General features: G+C 39.6%; 1 protein-coding gene across 5 annotated transcripts in view; it reads right to left on the minus strand.

Moving 5' to 3' along the window:
* The window catches only part of SS18 (SS18 subunit of BAF chromatin remodeling complex), a 92609-nt gene that overhangs the window by 67116 nt on the left and 2690 nt on the right, over positions 1–22803 (minus strand). For all 5 annotated transcript variants that reach the window (XM_062201492.1, XM_062201496.1, XM_062201493.1 and 2 more), the window contains exons 2-3: positions 21226–21302; positions 9652–9736 (exon numbers count right to left, since the gene is read on the minus strand). In XM_062201492.1, coding sequence (XP_062057476.1) covers positions 9652–9736; positions 21226–21302 — 162 coding nt within the window. The remainder of the gene's footprint in view (positions 1–9651; positions 9737–21225; positions 21303–22803) is intronic.

The raw sequence follows: 22803 nt of genomic DNA on the forward strand, positions 1-22803 counted from the left end.
GATGAAAGCTGAGAAGGTGCCTATCCACAGGCAAGAAGGGCAACAAGAAGGGCAACTCCACTCAGGGCAGGAGACCTGATAAATCAGACATAAGGAAGAACCACATGTTTAACAAATCTTATATCTCTATATACCAAATTTAATTCATTTGGAGACACCAAGAAAAATCTCAAATCTCTGAAATGCAATTAAAGCGATCCCAGACATTTGGCAGAAGAAAATGACAAATGCTCCCAGTAAGATAATATTACCCTATGTAGCAAATTATTTCTATAGCAATTACCCCAAATAACATCTGGTTCAAAACCAAGATAATCAGATATATAAGAAAGCAACACAATAAGAATGACAAACAGTAGACAGGAGACAACTGAAACAGATCTATAAGAACTCCAAATGTTGGAATTCTCAGGCAGACTTTAAAATAACAATGGCTTGCCCTTAAATGCGCAACAGATTAATGGGTAGATAAAAACATATATGTACAGTAGCATCTAGCTGTTGGATATGTTCCTTTGTCTGTATAAGTCTCAGGACTTTCAGGATATTAAAAAATTTTCCTAATACTGAGAGTGGGAGGGGATGGAGGGGGTCACCATTCAGTATGTTCACATTTTCAACAGAGAGCAGAAAATATTTTTTTAAATGGCAGAGTTGATTTGAAAAAGAACTAAACAGAAACTCTAGGAGTAGACATTTAGTATAGTGGTTAAGACTCTACTTGGGATACCCACATCCCATATGGAATGCCCAACTTGTTCTCCAGATTCCAGCTTCATGCTAATCCACGCTGTGGGAAGCACTGGTAGAAGCTTAAGTAGTTGGGTTCCTGCCACCACTTGAGTGATGGGCATTAAGTTTCAGGCTTCTGGCTGTGGCCTACTCCAGACCTGGCTGTTGTGGGCATTTGGAGAATAAACCAGCAGATAGATCTTTGTCTCAGAGAGAGAGAGAGAGAGAGAGAGAGAGAGAGAGAGAGAGGCTTACTCTGTGTCTCTTTACCTCTCAAATAAATAAAATTTTAAAATTCAATTGAAAAAGTAAATTCTAGAACTAAAAACAAAATTTATAGACACTAAGAACTCAGTGAATAGGCCTAACAGATTAAGGCTACAGAAGAGTGAGTTGAAAAATCAGTCAGAAAAAAATATGCCTGGTGTCAGGAGTTGTGGTGCAGTGGGTTAAGGCTGTATCTGCAATGCCAGCATCTCTGTCTGAGCACCTGTTGAGTCCTGGCTTCTCTGTTTCCAATACAGTTCCCTGCTAATGTGCCTGGGAAAGCAGCAGAAGATGGCCCAAGTGCTTATTAGCCCCTGCCACCCAAGTGGGAAACCCAGATGGAGTTCCAGGTTTCTGGCTTTTGCCTGGCCCAGCCTCAATGATTGTGGCCACTTAGGGAGTGAAGATGAAAGACCTCTTTCTCTTTCTGTCTCTCCCTCTGTCACTCTGCCTTTCAAATAAATAAAACAAACCTTTAAAAAATGCCTAGAATAGAATGCTGGGAAAAATATAAAGGAATTAACAGATAAAATAAAGCTACAAAACATACCATAAGCTTAACTGGGGTCTTACAGAAGAGAAAATAATTATCTGCTTGAACTATGACAGACTGTTCCCACCCGATAGAAGATATCAATTGACAGATATCAGAAATCTCTATAGCAAACAGGATAAATAAAAAGAAATTGATACCTGGACATTTTAAGTGAATGTCCCAATTAAAAGAATGCCAAAGATGGGACCTGTATGTGTCTCAGTGGGTTAAGCTGCCACCTGCCATAATGCCAGCATCCCATACAGATGTCAGCTCAAGTTCTGGCTGCTCCACTTCTGATCCAGCTCCCTGCTAATACAGCTAGGAAAGCAGTGGAAGGTGGTCCAAGTCCTTGGACCCCTGCACCCACACTGGAGACCAGGATGGCGTTTCAGGCTCCTGGCTTCAACCTGGCCCATCCCTGGCTGTTGCAGCCTAGCCAACTGGGGAGTGAAACAGCAGATGAGAGATCTCTCTCTCTCTCACTCTCGTCTTTTTTGCTCTCTCTAAACTCTAGCTTTCAATAAATAAATAAATCTTAAGAAACAAAAAATGCCAAAGAATGAAAACCATACAAAACATTATTTACCAACAATGCAATGAAGCCAGAAATGAAAACAATAAAATTTTCATGTTTGCAATATAAAAATATATTTATTAACCCATGCATGAAAAAACAAAAAAAAGCAGAAATTAGGAAATATTTGGAACTCAATAAATATGAACACACTACATACATATCAGAACTATGACTAGAGGGAAATGTATGCTCTTAACTGCATATATTACAATGGAAGGCTGAAAATCATAGAGGCAAGCATTCATTTCAAAATTCATAAAAAGCATAGCAAAATATGTAGGTAAGTAAAAGGAAGTAATAAGTAAAAGGAAGAAAACAATAAAGCTCAGAAATTAACCATGAACAAAAACATGCAGTAGTCCACAAATTGTGGTCCTCAAGATCCTTGGGTGTGCCCGACAGTTAAAACTATTTCCATAATAACACTAAGGTGATGGCATATTTTAAGCCACATTAACATTTACAATGATGATGCAAAAGGAATTTAGTTTAAAACCATTGGAACCTTAGTAGGAATCAGAGCAATGGACCAAACTCTAGGATTAGTCACTATAATACTGACTGCCAAATCTCAACAGTTTAAGTCAGTTTCACTTGATAAAGCAGTAAAAAATACTAAAGCATTAAAATCGTACACTGTCTTTTAAATATTCTGTGACAAAATGGGGTAACAGTAAACATTATCTGCTGTAAACCAAAACATGCTGGTTGAATTAAGGATTGTTTTCATGTTCATGGAATCTTTTTTTTTTGGACAGGTAAGAGTTAGACAGTGAGAGAGAGTGAGAGAGAAAGGTCCTCCTTCTATTGGTTCACCCCCTAAATGGCCACTACGGCTGGCACACTGCGCTGATCCGAAGCCAGGAGCAAGGTGCTTCCTCCTGGTCTCCCATGCAGGTGCAGGGCCCAAGCACTTGGGCCATCCTCCACTGCACTCCCAGGCCACAGCAGAGAGCTGAACTGGAAGAGGAGCAACCGGGACAGAATCCGGTGCCCCAACCGGGACTAGAACCCGAGGTGCTGGCACCGCAGACGGAGGATTAGCCTAGTGAGCCACGGCACCAGCCATGGAAACATTTTTATGACAGAGTAATTACTAAGTATATTTATCCATGCTTGAGTATTTGACATTTTTTTTTCTTTGAAGATTTATCTCTTTATTTGAAAGGCAGAGTGACAGAGAGAACAAGAGAGACAGAAATCTTCCATCTGCTGATTCACTCCCCACATGGTAGAAACAACAAGAGCTGGACCAGGCCAAAGCCAGGAGTGGGGAATTCTATCCAGGTTTTCCACACGGGTGGAAGTCCAAGTACTAAGATCATCTTCTGTTGCTTTCCCAGGTGCATCAGGAGGAAACTAGATTGCAAGCAAAGTAGCCAGGACTGAAACTGATGCTCTGATACAGGATGCTGGCATTGCCAGCCGCAGCTTAATCCACTATGCCACAGTGGGCCCCTTGGCACACATTTTGTCAAAAATGAACACAGCGAACCAGAAAAACAACTGACAGCATTCATTGCCCAGATCAAATCTGAGTTTTCAAGCAAGAGTTGGGAATATGACAGACTTGTATCTACTGCCTTGAGCTTGACTACATCCCAATACTTACGGAGCCTTTTCTGGTAACAACAGTGATTTTCGTAAACGTGGTCTTTGGTATCACATAATGAAATATGTGCCTGTCAGTATTTGGAGGGTCCATCTAACTCAGTGAACTTATAATTCCCAAATAGCCAAAGCATAACTTTACAAAACTATGGATAAGTAAAAGATTTATTTAAAACCTTTGAAATAAAAAAAAAAATAAAAATAAAACCTTTGAAATAAATACAATTTTCAAAGAAAAGTATAAGATAGATCAATGATGTCAAATGTACTAAATAAGATTCCATACTGCAACTAACCTCTTAAAAATGAATCAGGGGCAGCACTGTGGCTCACTTGGTTAATCCTCCACCTGTGGCGCCGGCACCCTGGGTCCTAGTCCCGACTGCTCCTCTTCCAGTCCAGCTCTCTGCTGTGGCCCGGGAGGGCAGTGGAGGATGGCCCAAGTGCTTGGGTCTCTGCACCCGATTGGGAGACTGGGAGGAGGCACCCAGCTCTTGGTTGGGATCGGCGCAGTGCCGACCGTGGCGGCCATTAGGGGAGTGAACCAACAGAAGGAAGACCTTTCTCTCTGTCTCTCTCTCACTGTCTATAACTCTCTCTCTGTCTCACTGTCTAACTCTGCCTCGCAAAAAAAATTAAAAAAAATTTTTTTAATTTTTGTTTTCCAAATGATTTTCTTCTTGTATTTCAACCAAAACAAATACTACAAAAGAATGAATTCAGAAGCAGATATGAAAGCACAACTATCTTATATTAAGCCAAACACTTAAAAGGTATTTGCAGGAGGGGGCACTATGGCATAGTAGGCTAAGCCTCCCCCTTGCGGCACCAGTATCCTATATGGGTGCCAGTTCGTATTCCAGCCGTTCCTCTTCCAATCCAGCTCTCTGCTATGGCCTGGGAAAGCAGCTATAAGTGGCCCAAATGCTTGGGCCCTTGTACCTGTGTGGGAGATCTGGAAGAAACTCCTGGCTCCAGATCAGCCAAGCTCCAGCAATTGAGGCCATTTGGGGAATGAACCAGTGGATGAAAGACCTGTCCCTGTCTCTCTCTCTCTCTCTCTCTCTCTCTCTGTAATTCTACCTCTCAAATAAATAAATAAAATCTTCAAAAAAAAAAAAAAAAGGATATTTGCAAAAAGGTATAATAATGCCATTCACTTCGCTAAATTTGTTCTCAAAGATGCTATTTTTCCTTTAAAGAATGTACTGATATTAACATTGAATGGGTTTAATGTATTTTTAAACAAGCTAACAAGTATTTTAAGATTTTTCTCAGTTTTAATTTAAAAACCGAGAAGGGGCTGGAGTTGTTGTGGCACAGCAGATTAAGCAGTCACTTGTGACATCAGCATCCCGCAGTGAAGTACCAGTTTGAATCCCAGCTGCTCCACTTCTGATCCAATTCCGTGCTAATATGCCTGGGAAGGATGAGGAAAATGGCCCAATGCTTGGGCCCCTGCCACCCATGTGGGAGACCAGGATGGATTTCCTGGCTCCTGTTTTTAGCCTGGCCCAGTGCCAGCCATTTAGGCCCTCTGAAGAGTGTTCCAGTAGATGTAAGATCTCTGTCACTCTGCCTTTCAAATAAATAAATAAATCTTTAAAATAAGTAGAAATAAAAAAGGTGCCAGCATTGTGGCAGAGCAGGTTAAGCCACCACCCACAATGCCAGTATCCCATAGGGCTGCCAGGTAAGTCCTGGCTGCTCCACTTCCAATCCAGCTCCCTCCTAATGCACCTGGGAAAGCAGCTTCAGAAGATCTCGGAAGTACTTGGGCCCCTGCCACCCACATCAGAGATCCAGACAGTGTCAGGCTTTTGGTTTTGTTTGGTCTGACCCAGCCCAGAACCACCAGAAGAAAGAACTCTCATTCACTCTCTCCCCCTCTCTCTGTAACTCAGTCTTTAAAATAAATAAATAAATCTTTAAAAAAATTTAAAAGTATCACCACAGATACTGATGAAATTGTGAAACTGGAAAAATTTCATAAATTTTATGCCAACATATTTTAAAATTTATTGAAATACTAACAACCATAGCCAAAGAGGCAATTTATATAATATAGGAATGGAGGCTATATAAAATACAGGGATATATACATTGTCCTACAACCACTAAATAAATAAAAGTGAAGCTATATTAAGCAAGTTCTTCCAGATAAGAAAAAGCAGGGAGAATTCTCCAGTTCATTTTATGAAGCCAGCATAAACTCAATATAAAAACCAAAGACACCATAAGAAGGGAGTATTACAGGTCAACTACACTAGAAGATGCAAAAGTCCTGATCAAAATTTTATAAACCTAATACAGCAATTTTTTAAAAAGACTATGACCAAGTGGGTCATGAACAAATAGATTACAAGAATGCAAGCCTGATTGAGCATTAAAAAAAAAAAAATCAATGTAATTTATCACATTAACAGATTAAAGAAGAAAAGGCTTATGATTCTCTCATTATATGCAATAAAAGTATTGGTAAAACTTAGTATCCATTCAAGACAGAAATTACTTAGCACATCAGGAACAAAGGGAACTTCCTTAATCTGATAAAAGGTATCCACAGAACACTACAGCAAACATCATACTTAATGGCCAAACAGTGAAAGTTTTCCCTTTGAGATCAGGAACAAGACAAGGATGTCCTCTACAATCACTTCTATTTGGAAATGTAGTGGAGGTCCTAGCCAGAGAAGTAAGGCAAGAGAAAGAAATAAAAGGTGTAAGGATTGTCAAGAGAAAAACAACACTCATTATTCACAAGCAATATGATCATAAATATGGAAAATTGAAAGCATCTATTTAAAAATTTACAAATAAAGAACAAGATGGTAATACTCAAAATCAATATCATTTCCACGTGAACAGCAACTGCAGTTAGAAAACTTAAAAAACAAAGACAGTATTTAAAATGGCCTACAAAAATATGTATCTAGCAGTAAGTCCAAAGAGAGATGAGCAAATCCTCTATAGGGGAAATCATAAACTTCATCAATAAACATTAAAGAACTAAATAAATGAAAATATATGCAATGCTCATGACTTGGAAGACAAACTTCTTTTAAAGATTTTATTTATTTGAAAGGCAGAGTGACAGAGAAGAGAGGGAGAGACAAAGACAGATCTTTCAATCTGCTGGTTCACTCCCCAAATACCCTCAACAGCCAGGACTAGACCATGCTGAAGCTAGGAGCCAGGAATTCAATCCAAGTCTCCCATATGGGAGGTAGGAATCCAAGCACTTGGGCCATCATATGCTGCCTCCCAGGTGCATTAGCAGAAGCTAGATGAAAATCACAGAATAGCCAAGACTAGAACCAGGCAATCCTATATGGGATGCAGGTGTTCCAACTGTCTGTTTAACCTGCTACGCCACAACATTCACCCCAGAAACCTCACATTTTTATAGAAATCTATTCTCCCTAAATTAATCTGTAGTTACGGTAATCTCAGTGAAAATCCCAACAGGATTATGTACATGTGATAAAACAACGTGCTGATGTTTAAGCATATATGAAAATGCAAAGGACCAAAAGCCAAGATGTTGGAAAAAATCAAGACATATGCACTTTTCAAATACACATTGTGTAAAAGATTCTGGAATTTATGAAAACAGACCAACAGAACAGAATAGAGCCATGAGACACAGACCCCCTCATAAATGGGCACTATGGGTAGCATAACATGGAGAAAAGATGTTTCATTTTTCAAATAAAGTTGGGAAAGAACCTATCCACATGGAAACAAATTAAATTGAACCTATTCCTTCACATTATTCATAACAATACATTCTATCTGACTGGTAATAAGGCTCACAGCAATAGCTACATGAAGAACTATTTCAAGTTAAAAACAAAATTTATTGATTAAATATCCCCCTCCCAGGATATATCTTAACGATAAGTATCTTCCTCTTTGTGGTAATCTTGGTAGTGTTATAGTGAAAGAACTTTTTTACATAGAAGTATAAAGCAAATAAGTAACTACAGTAATGTGATTAAGGAACCAAGATTTTTAGAGTATGAGAGGAGATATTAATATATAAAATCAAAACTAAGTAAAAATCCTTTTCTGAAGTAGAAATCTTCTTAAAAATTCAGTATTTTCGCCGGCGCCATGGCTCAATAGGCTAATCCTCCGCCTTGTGGCGCCGGCACACTGGGTTCTAGTCCCGGTCGGGGCGCTGGATTCTGTCCCGGTTGCCCCTCTTCCAGGCCAGCTCTCTGCTGTGGCCCGGGAGTGCAGTGGAGGATGGCCCAAGTGCTTGGGCCCTGCACCCCATGGGAGACCAGGAGGAAGCACCTGGCTCCTGCCTTCGGATCAGCGCAGCGCGCCGGCCGCAACACACCGGCCGCAACGCGCCGGCCGCGGCGGCCATTAGAGGGTGAACCAACGGCAAAGGAAGACCTTTCTCTCTGTCTCTCTCTCTCACTGTCCACTCTGCCTGTCAAAAAAAAAATTCAGTATTTTCTCTTTGTAAACAATATATTTACTAATTCTGTTCACTTTATGACTAGAAATAATGAAAACTCAATAGTAATAAATGCTCAATCATCCAAACTGTGCTTTCTGAAAACCAATTCCATTGAAGGGGGAGAAAAAACTCTGAAAAAAGTGGCTGACTCTAGTTCTAGGGAAGAAAATATAAGCAGCCTGATGATGGTATCTCTCTCAAATCCTGAAAGCAAAGAACCAATAAAGGAATATTAGAGTCATGTCAGAAGGACAGAAGTGATAAATGAAGAAATTTCCCGATGATTAAAGAAAAATAATTTGAGCATCATAAAGAACAACTATAATAGATTTAAACATTAGAAATATAAAAATCTGTAAGTTTAAACAAAAACAACAAACATAAACACTGGTCACCTTCACAAGTTGCTGGAATGTAACAGGATCAAATCAATCCTTTATAACTTTCCTACAGGGACTCTTTAAGGATAACCAAATGCTTTTTGGAAGTAAATCTAACTTTTTGGAAAACAGTTATAGTTAATAAATGCAGTAGGAATTATAAAGCCATAAATATACTATTCTATGATCCCAAAACAGAATAAAGGATCTAGTCAAGTATAAATGACTACCAGAGGAAGATAAAAGTGGATGGGGAAGTTGATCTGGTTGTAATCAACTGTATCCACTGATCAATCTCAACATTACAAAAGTGAAATAACCACCACATGTTCTTCCTGATGTGATACACCAGGAAATACATAGCATAACCAATAAAAATACTCTAAACAAGAGAACTAAACCTAACTCTAAATAAGCCTCTCAACCTAATTATCAGTTTACATGAAATAAGAAAGATGGAGGAACAAGTTAATGAACCAGAAGAATACAATCAGTCAAATTCAGAAGTGAGAAATTCTACAACATATAACACAATTTCTTCAACAAATAAACAGAAATTTAAAGATAAACCGACATATATTAATGAGACTGAACACACACACACACATCAACCAGTGCAGTATGTGGACCTTTTTTTGATTCTGAGGCTATCAACCATTAAAAGACTTAGGTTTTTTAAAATAATAGTTGAAAACTGAAAACAGATTGAGTATTTTAAGACACACATATTAAGAAACCACAATAAATTATATCAAGTGAAGCAATACTCTTATCTGTAAGAGATGTATATTAGAAATATTTACAGGTAAAGTTATATAATATCCAGTATTTGCCATGAAATACTCCAAAATTATTAATAAATTACTTATGCAAGGAGGGAATCAATATTGGTGAAATTAATTCAAATTAATGATGAAAGTAAAATAAAACTCTGAGGTTACATATAATACTTTCACAGTCTTAGAGTAGGGCAGGAGTTACTAAACAAAACTGAAAACTCATTAAGTAAAAATGTTTTATACCATATATAATTAAAAAAATAGCTTACTTCACATTATTTAAAGGTACTTACTGCTGGTAAAAGTGACTGCATATTTTGATTAGAATCTGCTATTGTAGCAAGGTATACCAAGTTTGTGTGCAACATCTGCTGATACCTAGTAAAACAAAACAGATATCAATATTAAAAAATAATTTTCATATCTGTTTAATACAAATAGTATGCCAACAATCTTTAGAGTTTAATAAAAGATTTTCTATATGGACACCAGTAATACTTCAACCTTTGCTATTTCTTCTGTAAAACAATTCCAAATAAATAACACACTGAAAATTAATAATGAACACAGAAATCTTACCATGTGATAGATAGTAACTGTTTTACATGCAAATATATTTCACTCAGTCCCCAAATCAATACAAGGTGGAAGCTCTAATTTCTCCATTTTACAGATGAAAAAACAACAGTTTAAGAAGGATGGTAGGGGGCCGGCGCTGTGGTGCAATGTGTTAATCCTTTGTCTGCGGCACCAGCATCCCATATGGGCACGGGTTCTAGTCCCGGCTGTTCCTGTTCCAATCCAACTCTCTGCTATGACCTGGGAAAGCAGTACAAGGAGCTCAGGCCCCTGCACCCACATAGGAGACCCGGAAGAAGCTCCTGGCTGCTGGCTTCGGAGTGGCCCAGCTCTGGCCGTTGGGGCCATTTGGGGAATAAACCAGCAGATGGAAGACCTTTCTCTCTGTCTCTCCCTCTCACTTTCTGTAACTCCACCTCTCAAATACATAAATAAAATCTTTAAAAAAATAAAGAGGATGGGGCTGGCACTGTGGCGCAGTGGGTTAACGCCCTGGCCTGAAGCGCCGGCATCCCATATGGGCGCCGGTTCTAGTCCCAGCTGCTCCTCTTCCAATCCAGCTCTCTGCTATGGGCTGGGAAAGCAGTGGAAGATGGCCCAAGTCCTTGGGACCCTGCACCCGCGTGGGAGACTGGGAAGAAGCTCCTGGCTCCTGGTTTTGGATCGGCGCAACTCTGGCCATTGCGGACATCTGGGGAGTGAACCACCAGACAGAAGACCTCTCTCTCTCTGCCTCTTCTCTCTCTGTGTAACTCTGACTTTCAAATAAATAAATAAATCTTTAAAAAATAAATAAATAAATAAATAGGATAGTAAGACTGCACAGATAGTAAATGAAGTAACAAGCCTATGTAGTAACTTCATACAGAGTACATCTGGTATTTTAAGAGAGAATAAAATTAAGTAATTCAATGAAATATAATTATTCCTACCTACCCTTCTCCTATTTTCATTTTGTCAAAAGCCTGAAACTCAAGTATAATCAAACACTCTGTTAAAATGTCAAAAAGGGATGAGAACCACACATTTTATTCCTTCTCACTGTTGTAGCCAGAACCAATTAATTTCTGTGATTATATTGCCCATCTATCAGGACTCAGCAAACAGAGAGAAAAATGAGTAGGTAATATCTAATTACAAAGAAAAATGATAAAACACAGAAATGGAAGAAATTATAGGATATCAACATCACTAAGGATTAACTTTTAAAAAAATAAAACAAATTCTTATTATTGGTATTAAGTGGTTAAGCATACTTCTGTATAATCTTATTTATCAATTAGTTTAGTTAAACCTCTTTTAGAATAGTAGAACTAACTCACACAAAACCAGATAACAATTAGTAATGATCCAGTCCCTAGTGTCTGGTGCCAGTGCATGCAAATAGAAAGTCCCATAAATTAAACATAAAATCTGCACCAAGTGGTTAGGATGTTTTAACATTTCAGTTAATAAAAATACAAAATACAAATTAAAAAGCAAAAGTAAGTCTACAGAACTTTATTCAACTACATCAAGAACTCTAATTCAGATCTCAAATTAATTTTCTAAAACAGACATCATAAAAGGAATTGCAATAGGGGCCGGCACTGTGGTACAGCGGGTTAAAGCTCTGGCCTGAAGCGCCAGCATCCCATATGGCGCCAGTTCGAGACCTGGCTGCTCCACTTCCTATCTAGCTCTCTGCTATGGTCTGGGAAAGCAGTAGAAGATGGCCAAAGTCCTTGGGGCCCTTTACCCATGTGGAGACCCAGAAGAAGCTCCTGGTTCCTGGCTTCGGATCGGCGCAGCTCAGGAAGTTGCAGCTACCTGAGGAGTTGACCAGCGGATGGAAGACCTCTCTGTCTCTACCTCTCTCTGAAACTCTTCCTTTCAAATGAATAAAATAAATCTTTAAAAAAAGGGGGGGGGGGGGGGGGCGCTGTGGCACAGTGGTTTAACGCCCTGGCCTGAAGCATCCCATATGGGCGCCGGTTCTAATCCCGGTTGCTCCACTTCCGATCCAGCTCTCTGCTATGGTCTGGGAAAATAGTAGAAGATGGCCGGCAACCCATATGGGTACCAGTTTAAGTCCTGGCTGCTCCACTTCCCATCCAGCTTTCTGCTATGGCCTGGGAAAGCAGAAGATGGCCCAAGTCCTTGGGCCCCTGCACCCGCATGGGAGACCTGGAAGAAGCTCCTGGCTCCTGGTTTCGGATCAGCGCAGCTCCAGCAGTTGCGGCCAACTGGAGAATAAACCATCATATGAGAGACCTCTCTCTCTCTCTCTCTCTCTCTCTCTCTGCCTCTCCTCTCTGTGGGTAACTATGACTTTCAAATAAATAAATAAATCTTAAAAAAAAAAAGGAATCACAATAGAATCTTTGCTGTATTACCTACTTTAAGTTTTATAATTGTTTCTTTAGTAGTAAGAAATAAAAAATTATGTCTCCCTGACCTTCAAATAAACTTTTAACACTAATAAACATGTTTCAAATGCTCACATGAATTCAGACACTTTTTTTTAAAGATTTTATTTATTTATATGAGAGGTAGAGTCACAGAGAGAGGAAGAGACAGATAAGGCTTCCATCTGCTGGCTCACTCCCCAGATGAATGCAATGGCCAGAGCTGTGCCAATCCAAAGCCAGAAGCAAGGTGCTTTCCCAGGCCATAGCAAAGAGCTGAATCGGAAGTGGAGCAGCCAGAACTAGAACCGGCGCCCATATGGGATGCCAGTGCTGCAGGCAGAGTATTAACCTACTACGCCATGGCACTGGCCACAGACACATTTTTTGACAATGATTCTTATATAAACCAGGACAAAGAAATAACTATATACTGGATTATTTATAAGGGTTACTTATGTTATAGAAAGTATTCAAACAGTACTAACAGCAACCACTAGCTAGAATTATTTCACTATTTTGTAGAAATACTGAGTGGACAAAAGGCCTCCATAGCCTTGGCAACTCATGACAAGAGCCTAGGGTGATTACTAACGCCATAAACAAGAGTGTCAATTGTTAAATCAACAACAGGAGTCACTGTGCACTTACTCCCCATGTAGGATCTCTGTCCATAATGTGTTGTACCGTGTGAATTAACAATATAACTAGTACTCAAACAGTACTTTACACTTTGTGTTTCTGTGTGGGTGCAAATTGTTGAAATCTTTACTTAGTATATATTAAATTGATCTTCTGTATATAAAGAGAATTGAAAATGAATCTTGATGTGAATGGGATGGGGGAGAGAGTGGGAGATGGGATGGTTGTGGGTGGAAGGGAGGTTATGGTGGGGGGAGCGGGGGGGGAGGAAGGCACTGTAATCCAAAAGCTGTACTTTGGAAATTTATTAAATAAAAGTTAAAAAAAAAAAGAAATGTTGAGTGGAAACTGATATATGGGGTTCCATCTCTTTCCATTTCTAAAATATCAATTAGCCTATTTTAATGAGAACACATCAAGATCCTTGGAGCTATCTTTTGCTTCTCTGAGTATTAGAATGACTGCATTATTTGCAGATATCAGATCTACTGAAGCCCACTGATCACCCCATCAAAAGCAAAACTACCAAACCTTATGAAGAGACGTGGTTTACTCATGACTCTTTAAGAAAAAAAGATAGGTCCAGTGCTGTGGCGTCGCAGGTAAAGGCACCACCTGCAGTGCCAGCATCCCATACGGGCCCCAGTTCAAATCCCAGCTGCTCCACTTCCAATTCAGCTCTCTGCCATGGCCTGGGAAAGCGGTGGAAGATGGCCCAAGTTCTTGAGCTCCTGCACCCTTGTGGAAGACCTGGAAGAAACTCCTGGCTCCTGGCTTCTGATCAGCACAGCTCTGGCCACTGTGGCTACCTGGAGAATGAACCAATAGATGGAAGACCTCTTTCTCTCTGCCTCTGCCTCTCTAACTCTGCCTTTCAAATAAATAAATAAATCTTAAAAAAAGAAAAAGATTTAGTATTATACTGATTGGTACTTAATAAGTTAATGATAAAATATTATTAAATCTTTTCAACCATACTCAACATCTCATTTGTCTAGTAGTAAAGTAGATCTCTAAAACCCTGGCAGGGGCCACAGCAGATTGTGACACAGCAGATTAAGCCTCCATCTGCTATACTGTAATCCCTTATGGATAACGGTTTGAGTCCAGGATGCTCTGCTTCAGATCCACCTCCTGTTAATATCACCTGGGAAAGCAGTGAAAGACTGCTGAAGTACCTGGATCCTAGTAGCTACATGAGAGACCTGGATGAAACTCATGGCTTTGGCCTGGCTCAGTGCTGGCCACTGCAGCCATTTGGGGAGTGAACCAGCAGAGAGCTCTTTTCCTCTCTCTCTTTCTCCACTCCACCATGTAAGTCAAATAAGTAAATAAATCTTTTTTTTAAGTTAGTCTGCTATAGATTTCCTGGCATTTTTTTAAGATTTATTTATTTTCAAAGAGTTAGAAAGAGAGGGAGAGAGGTCTTCCATCCACTGATTCACTCCCCAGATGGTTGCAATGGCCAGAGATAGGCCAGGACCAGGAAATTCATCTGGGTCTCCCATGTAAGTGCAGGAGCCCAAGCACTTGGGCCATCCTCTACTGCCTTCCTCAGGCATTAGCAGGGAGCTGGATCGGAAGCGGAGCAGCTGGGATGTCCACATGGGATGCTGGCAAGGCAGGCAGCTGCTTTATCCACTATGCACAGCACTGGCCACAATTTACTGAATTTCAAGTTCTACCTGTAGTTGTTTTGGCAAGGCCAGACCAAATGATTTCACAGGCCCTAATAAGGCCGGTATGCCCAGCTTTCCCCACACCTGCTACAGTAACAGTGTAATCATCATGAGAAAATTATTCTTGACACAATATTATCACCTAATCCATAAAACCCATTCGAATTTCTCCAATTGTAGTAATACCCCTAAATCATTTTCTCTAATATAGAGATACAGGGTTAAACACAAAATTTTTAGTTCGATATTTCTAACTTCAATAGGTATTATACCTCACAGCATTCAAAAAACAAGCTTATTCAGTGAACTCAAGGCTCAAAATTGTACATGAATGAAAAATAAATATTAATACACTTTAAAAAGTTTGTGTATAGGTCACCTAAAAAGCAATCAGCAAATCTTCTAGAAGAATCTTGATTCAGCTGTGACAACTAAAATACTAAAAATTTGATTATATAAATATTTTCTTATAAACTTTTTATTCTATACTGTTACATGTCACTGAAACAACTTACTTTCTTAACATATTTGCTTATTATTTTTAAAACACTATATGTTAATGTACATACCAGAATTTAAACAGAAAGAATGTGGACATATCATCTCCACAAGTGATTCAGACTTCACTTACAAGAGTGCAATAGATGAGTTGTGTTCTTGTGTTTGCTGATATTATTAGATAAAGCCATACATTCAAAGATATTACCAAGAAAAATCATTGGATGGTAGGAATATTGTGCTCATTATCTTATTACTACATATTCATATTTTCTAAGTTTCTACAACATATATACTGCTCTCACTAACTAGTTATTTTTAAAAATACTTTCAGGCAAAATGATCGCATCTTAAAAAACTATTTTTTTGAAACTGGCTCATCAATTCCCAAACAGTGGCAATTTATTAATGTTTCTCCTTATTTTCCTTTTGCATCTCATACTATGAAAAACAAAACATTAAGGTTGAGAGAAAATTTTTTTATCTTTACTCCAGAAACTAATCCTGAAAACTTGAAAAGGGAAGAATATCTGAAGAACAGCAAGTTTTATTATTCCATGGCTGACTTGAAGTAATGACATCATTGCTAATGATTATTCATAATTAAATTACAGAGGGAGATGAGATAGTTAATTCTTTAAAAAATATTTTCAAATATTTATGAAGGAAGTTCAAAACATTAACGAAAACTGAATTAAAAATTTTGGTGCAAAAATTTTTTAAAATCTAGGCAATATTTTTCTTCATACACATTTCCTATAAACTTTCTGAAGTGCCCTCACACAAGATTCATTAAAGAAACATACATAAATGAAAATGGCCATGTAAAATGCAAAACATACAAGTGATTAAAAAACAAGATAGTTAAGCATTCATAGCTTAGTTTCTAAATATCTTTCTCCAAAATAAAGGCCCAGAGTTTGGAGAAATGGATGATTCCATATTTACCCAGGAATATTAAATGAAACTAGAAAAAGAGACAAACATTGAAAAATAATGAAAATATGCCAAGAAACTAGCTTTAAGAGTTCCCAACGACCGAATCTGGGACAATTAGACAAAGAAACAAACAGAATAATAGATTATAACCTAGCAAATACAGGCCGGCGCCGCGGCTCAATAGGCTAATCCTCTGCCTAGCGGCGCCGGCACACCGGGTTCTAGTCCCGGTCGGGGCACCGATCCTGTCCCGGTTGCCCCTCTTCCAGGCCAGCTCTCTGCTGTGGCCAGGGAGTGCAGTGGAGGATGGCCCAGGTCCTTGGGCCCTGCACCCCATGGGAGACCAGGATAGGCACCTGGCTCCTGCCATCGGATCAGCGCAGTGCGCCGGCCGCAGCGCGCCTGCCGCGGCGGCCATTGGAGGGTGAACCAACGGCAAATAAGGAAGACCTTTCTCTCTGTCTCTCTCTCTACTGTCCACTCTGTGCCTGTCAAAAATAAAAAAATAAATAAATAAATAAATAATAAAAAAAATAACCTAGCAAATACAATAGGAATGTATAAAGCCATTCCTATATAAATAAATGAATGAAAGAATAAATTTGGGGTCAGGATATAGGATTCCAAATAATTTGAAGGAAGGATGGATCTAGTTACCATTTGAAAATTAGAGTAGTAACTATTTCAGGCAAAAATAATTGGTGGAAGCCAAAATTCACGTATTGAAATATGCATGGGGCCGGCGCCGCGGCTCACTAGGCTAATCCTCCACCTGCAGAGCCAGCACCCCGGGTTCTAGTCCCGGTTGGGGCACCGGTTCTGTCCCGGTTGCTCCTCGTCCAGTCCAGCTCTCTGCTGTGGCCCGAGAGGGCAGTGGAGGATGGCCCAAGTGCTTGGGCCCTGCACCCGCATGGGTGACCAGGAGGAGGCACCTGGCTCCTGGCTTTGGATCAGCGCAACGCGCTGGACGCAATCCATGGAGGCCATTTGGGAGGTGAATTAACAGAAGGAAGACCTTTCTCTCTGTCTCTCTCTAACACTGCCTATTTAAAAAAAAAAAAAAAAATGCATGTATATCTCATTGTCTCTCCTGTAAGATACATATGAATTATAAAGGAAAAATACTAAGTGATCAATGTTATCATCAATATTGGGACAAACAGCAATAAACATGGCTACTGAAGATGCATAAGGACACAACATCGTATCAGCAGTATTTCTGCCAAAAAGTGTATGATGTGAATTTACTCGCAGGGAAATGCCGGACCCTAAATGTAAGACATTCCACAAAATAACTTGTCTGCACTCCCTAACACCATGAAACATAAAACAAAGATGGAGGAGTAATTCCAAAATCAAGTAGAGACATGACAACTAAATGCAATACCTGACCTAGCACAGGACCTGAGACCAGAATAAATATACTAATGAGACAACTGGCTAAAGTGGAAGAGACTCTCAAGATTGGAAACAGTACTGTACTCTTGATTTTAACAATTATACTACGGTCATTCAAGACTATGTGCTTGTTTTTGGAATCATACAAAGAGATTACAATTATTCTCAAATGTTTTCAGAAAAACAATATGATGAACTGATAAAGTATGCAAGCTAATATGGTTTAATTTGGGGAATTTCAATGAAGGTCATACAAGAATAAGCTTTTTAAATTCCACTTTTTTTTTTTTTTTTTTTTGACAGGTAGTGTTGCAGACAGTAAGAGAGAGAGACAGAGAGAAAGGTCTTCCTTCCGCTGGTTCACTCCCCAAATGGCCGCTATGGCCAGCACTGCCAATCTGAAGCCAGGAGCCTCTGCCTGGTCTCCCACGCAGGTGCAGGAACCCAAGCACTTAGGCCATCCTCCACTGCCTTCCCGGGCCACAGCAGAGAGCCGGACTGGAAGAGGAGCAACTGGGACTAGAACCCAGTGCCCATATGGGATGCCGGCACCGCAGATGGAGGATTAACCTAGTGAGCCAGGGCGCCGGCTTCTTAAATACCACTTTTTAATCAGTCATTTGAACAAAAAAAAAAAATTTTTTTTTTTGACAGGCAGAGTGGATAGTGAGAGAGAGAGATAGAGAGAAAGGTCTTCCTTTTTTGCCGTTGGTTCACCCTCCAATGGCCGCTGCGGCCGGCACATCTCGCTGATCCGAAGCCAGGAGCCAGGTGCTTCTCCTGGTCTCCCATGCAGGCCATCCTCCAATGCCTTCCCGGGCCATAGCAGAGAGCTGGCCTGGAAGAGGGGCAACCGGGATAGAATCCGGCGCCCCAACCAGGACTAGAACCTGGTGTGCCGGCGCTGCAAGGCGGAGGATTAGCCTTTTTAGCCACAGCGCCAGCCATGTACAAAAATTTTTTAAAGATGGCTAATATCCACTGCTGACAGTAGTAGTTGAAAACTAGGGCTCTGAAAATCTGGTTGGGGGAAAGCAAATCAATATTACCTTTTTGCAGGGGTAATTTGGTAATTTAGAATGATCACTGACCCAGTAATTCAATCTAAAAGAGCAACCTACATAAATATTAAAAACAACAATATATACACATGTGAATACACACGCAGGAATGCATAGAAAAATCTTTGGAATAATGTCTACTAAAGCATTAAAAGTATTTATCTCTGTGGAGGTAGGGGAGGTAAGACAATGGGAAAGAAAAAGTGACTTTACCAACTGTTTTTTTTGTTTTGTTTTGTTTTTGTTTTTTTTTACAGGCAGAGTGGACAGTGAGAGAGACAGAGAGAAAGGTCTTCCTTTTTTCCGTTGGCTCACCCCGCAATATCCACTGCGGCCAGCGTGCTGCGGCCGGTGCACCGCGCTGATCCGAAGCCAGGAGCCAGGTGCTTTTCCTGGTCTACCATGCGAGTGCAGGGCCCAAGCACTTGGGCCATCCTCCACTGCCTTCCCGGGCCACAGCAGAGAGCTGGACTGGAAGAGGAGCAACCGGGACAGAATCCGGCACCCCAACCGGGACTAGAACCCGGGATACGGGCGCCGAAGGCGAAGGATTAGCCTATTGAGCCGCGGCGCTGGCCCTCTACCAACTTTTATACATACACACATGACTTTTTAAACTTACAAATAACTTTAAAACAAAAGAAAACAATAAAAAGTGATGGACTTTGGGAATTAGATAAAAGGTGAAACAAATGATAAGAAAGGGGCATAGCACAAAAACCAGGGTTGCTGGGATCATCTGCTTGAGAATAGAACAATGAGAACTCTGAGACACAGAGATGTGTCCCAAAACAATGGGGAAAATAAAATACTCTAAAGCTGCATTGTCTGAAACAACAGCCAGAGGGTACAATGAAATGTGGCTAATTCAAAATGAGATGCATTTAGAGTAACATACACAATGGCTTAGGAGAAAAGGAATATAAAATCTCATTAATTTTTATACTGGCTATACATTGAAATGATAGTGTCTTGGAAATTATGTGTTAAACAAAATGTTATTAATATTAAATGCACTTATTTCTTTCTATTTGTATAGAAACTTTAAAATGGCATCTATTGTTCACATTTATTTTCTACTGGACATTATAGTTCTAGAGATGTTTGATAAAATAGTCCATTTATTCTACCACGCCAGAGTCTACTAAAGTATGCCATTTTCTCCAGACATTACCACTTCAAAATAAGAAAGCATGGTTCTTAGGAATGATAAACAGTTCTTTTATTAAATAAAAGCTCTCTCATACGTATAAATGAATACAAACAAACATCTTACAAATCTGAATATCTAACTTTTCTACAAACCAAATTATAGACAAAACTGAAATCACTTTTTTATGATGTAGAGTAAGGAATATAAGAAAAAACTGATACTTACTCCCCTGACAAAGAAATTTTTCTTTTGCAAAACTCAAGAAAAGCCACACAAAAACTCATTTACAAATGTTCACAAAAACTTATATACAAATGTTCACCACAGTATTTTGAACCAAAAAGGGGAAAAAAAAAAAACAAATGTCACCATTAACGAATAAATACAATGTTGAGAAAGCTGCACACTGGAAGATAACTTAGCAATAAAAAGAAATGAAGTACTTCAAAAAGTAAGTGACAAAAGTCAATCAAAACAGAACACATATAGGGTAGACATGTGGCCTAATAAGCCACTCACACTCTACATGTAAGTGCCTGGGTTTGATCACTGCCTCCAGCTCCGGATTCTCGTTCACTAATGTTTACCACAGAAGGCAGCAATGATGGCTCCAGTAGTTAGGTTCCTGCCACCCATGTGGGAGACCTGGATTCAATTTCTGGCTACTAATGGTTGCAGGCATCTGGGGAGTGAACCAGTCCATAGGAGCTTGCTCTAGCGCACACTCTCCTTCTTTCTGTGTCTTTCAAATTAAAAAAACAAAACAAAACAAAAAAACAGATAATCTACAAGGGGCATTCAAAAGGTTCAAGAAAAATGCCTATTATGAAAAATTGCACGGATTTCAAAATGTTTTTGCACCTAAATAAACTTATTTTTAAATTCCATTTCCCATAAACTTTTTTTTTTTTTTATTTGACAGCAACAGAAAGAGAGATCCTTCATCTGCTAGTTCACTCCCCAAATGGCTACAACAGCCAGGACTGGGCCAGGTTAAAGCCAAGAGCCAGGAACTCCATCTGGGTCTCCCACATGGGTGTAAGGGCCCAAGCACATGAGTCATCTGCTGTTGCTTTCCCACGTGCATTAGCAGAGAGCTTAATGGAAGGTAGACCAGTGGGGAGCTCATGTTACATTCGTCACAGGTGGCAGCTTAACCTGCTAAGCCACAACACTGTCCCCACCACAAACTTTTTGAAGTTCCCTCATACTGTATGAATCCATTTATATGAAATGTCACAGTAGACAAATCTTTAGAAAAAGTAGATTAGTGATTGTCAGGGAGTGAAAGATTAGGTGGAATGGGAAATGACCACTAATGGGCATGAGGTTCTTTTAGGGATGAAGAAAATGTTCTCAAATTGACTGAGGTGACAGCAGCACAACTCTATCAATGAATCTAAAAACACTGAATTGTACACTTTAGAAGAGGTGAAATGTATAATATGTGAATTATGTCTCAAAGTTGTAATTAAAAAGAAAAGTAAAAAATTAACAAAAACGTATCACCAAAGTTTCATTTCAATCTTACTGAGAGCACTCTGAGGTCTTTCCTTTATTCTGATAGTCCATTATACACTGAATAAGATGGTTATTTTCGTCCAACATCTGAAATAAAATTAGAGAGTTTATCATAAATCTAGTGCATCAGATAAAAACAAGCCATAAAATTCAGAAAAGGCATTAATTATACTGCTTGAAGAACTCTAAAGTAGATCTCCTACCAAAATACTTTTATCCCAAAAACAGTTGCTGTGTTATATAAAAACACTTAAAGAAACAGAAATTTTAAAGAAAAATACCTTAAAACTACTTTTTGTTAATGTTGCTACATGCTACTATAAAAAAATTTTCAATTCATTTTAATAACAAATAGAATTCTAAAGGTCTTTCTCACTTAAAATTTCATAATTTTGTAAAAATTTACAATATACAGTTCATATGGATAAGTCCTTTAATTACTGATTTTTTTCTTCAGATTTGTAAAAAATGTTTTATCAGAAAACATACAGGATGTTTTTATACAACTATAGCTCACCACAGAAAATCTTATTTTGGGGCCGGCATTGCGGCATAGTTGGCTGAGCCTTAACCTGTGGTGTCTGCATCCCATATGAGCACTGGCTCAAGTCCTGGCTGCTACTCTTCAGGTCCAGCATCTCTGCTTATGGCCTGGGGAAGCAGTAGAGGATGGCTCAAGTGCTTGGGCCTCTGCACCTGCGTGGGAGACCTGGAAGAAGTTCCTGGCTCCTGGCTTCAGATTGGCCCAGCTCCAGCTATTGCAGCCACTTGGGGAGTGAACCACCAGATGAAGACTTTTCTCTTTGTCTCTCTCTTTGTCTGTAATTCTACCTCTCAAATAAATAGAAATAAATAAAATCTCAAAAGAAAAAAAAAAGAAAAATCTTACTTTACATCCTTGGAGTGGTATTATTATGTTTAATCAACAATTTCTCTTCCAATTTTTCTCCTTCTGAATTAACTGAAGGCTAGAAGAATGTGAATTTGGGTTTGTTTTTCTTTTAATGTTTTTGACAGGCAGAGTGGACAGTGAGAGAGAGAGACAGAGAGAAAGGTCTTCCTTTGCCGTTGGTTCACCCTCCAATGGCCGCTGTGGCCGGTGCACCGCGCTGATCCAAAGCCAGGAGCCAGGTGCTTCTCCTGGTCTCCCACGCATGTGCAGGGCCCAAGAACCTGGGCCATTCTCCACTGCACTCCCGGGCCACAGCAGAGAGCTGGCCTGGAAGAGGAGCAACCAGGACAGAATCCGGCGCCCCGACAGAGGCTAGAATCCGGTGTGCCGGCGCCGCAGAGAGAGGATTAGCCTATTGAGCCGCAGTGCCGGCTGTGAACTTGTTTTATATTTGAACATTTAATTACCTGCTATCTGTAATAACTTCAGCAGTTAGGACTAACAATTATGAGTTCAAGTTGTCTTCCTATCATTCTAATTCTTTGTAACAGTAAAGAAAAAGCCTATCCTTATCCAGAATGAAGTAAATATATGAAACTGCAGCCTAGGAACAGCTAGCTAGTGTTCAAGTTTTATAAAAGTATAGTTTTGTGATTCTCCAAATCAGAATAACAATCAAATACAATAAAGTCAATG

Source organism: Lepus europaeus, chromosome 9, assembly GCF_033115175.1.
Source record: "Lepus europaeus isolate LE1 chromosome 9, mLepTim1.pri, whole genome shotgun sequence".
Lineage (NCBI taxonomy): Eukaryota > Metazoa > Chordata > Mammalia > Lagomorpha > Leporidae > Lepus > Lepus europaeus.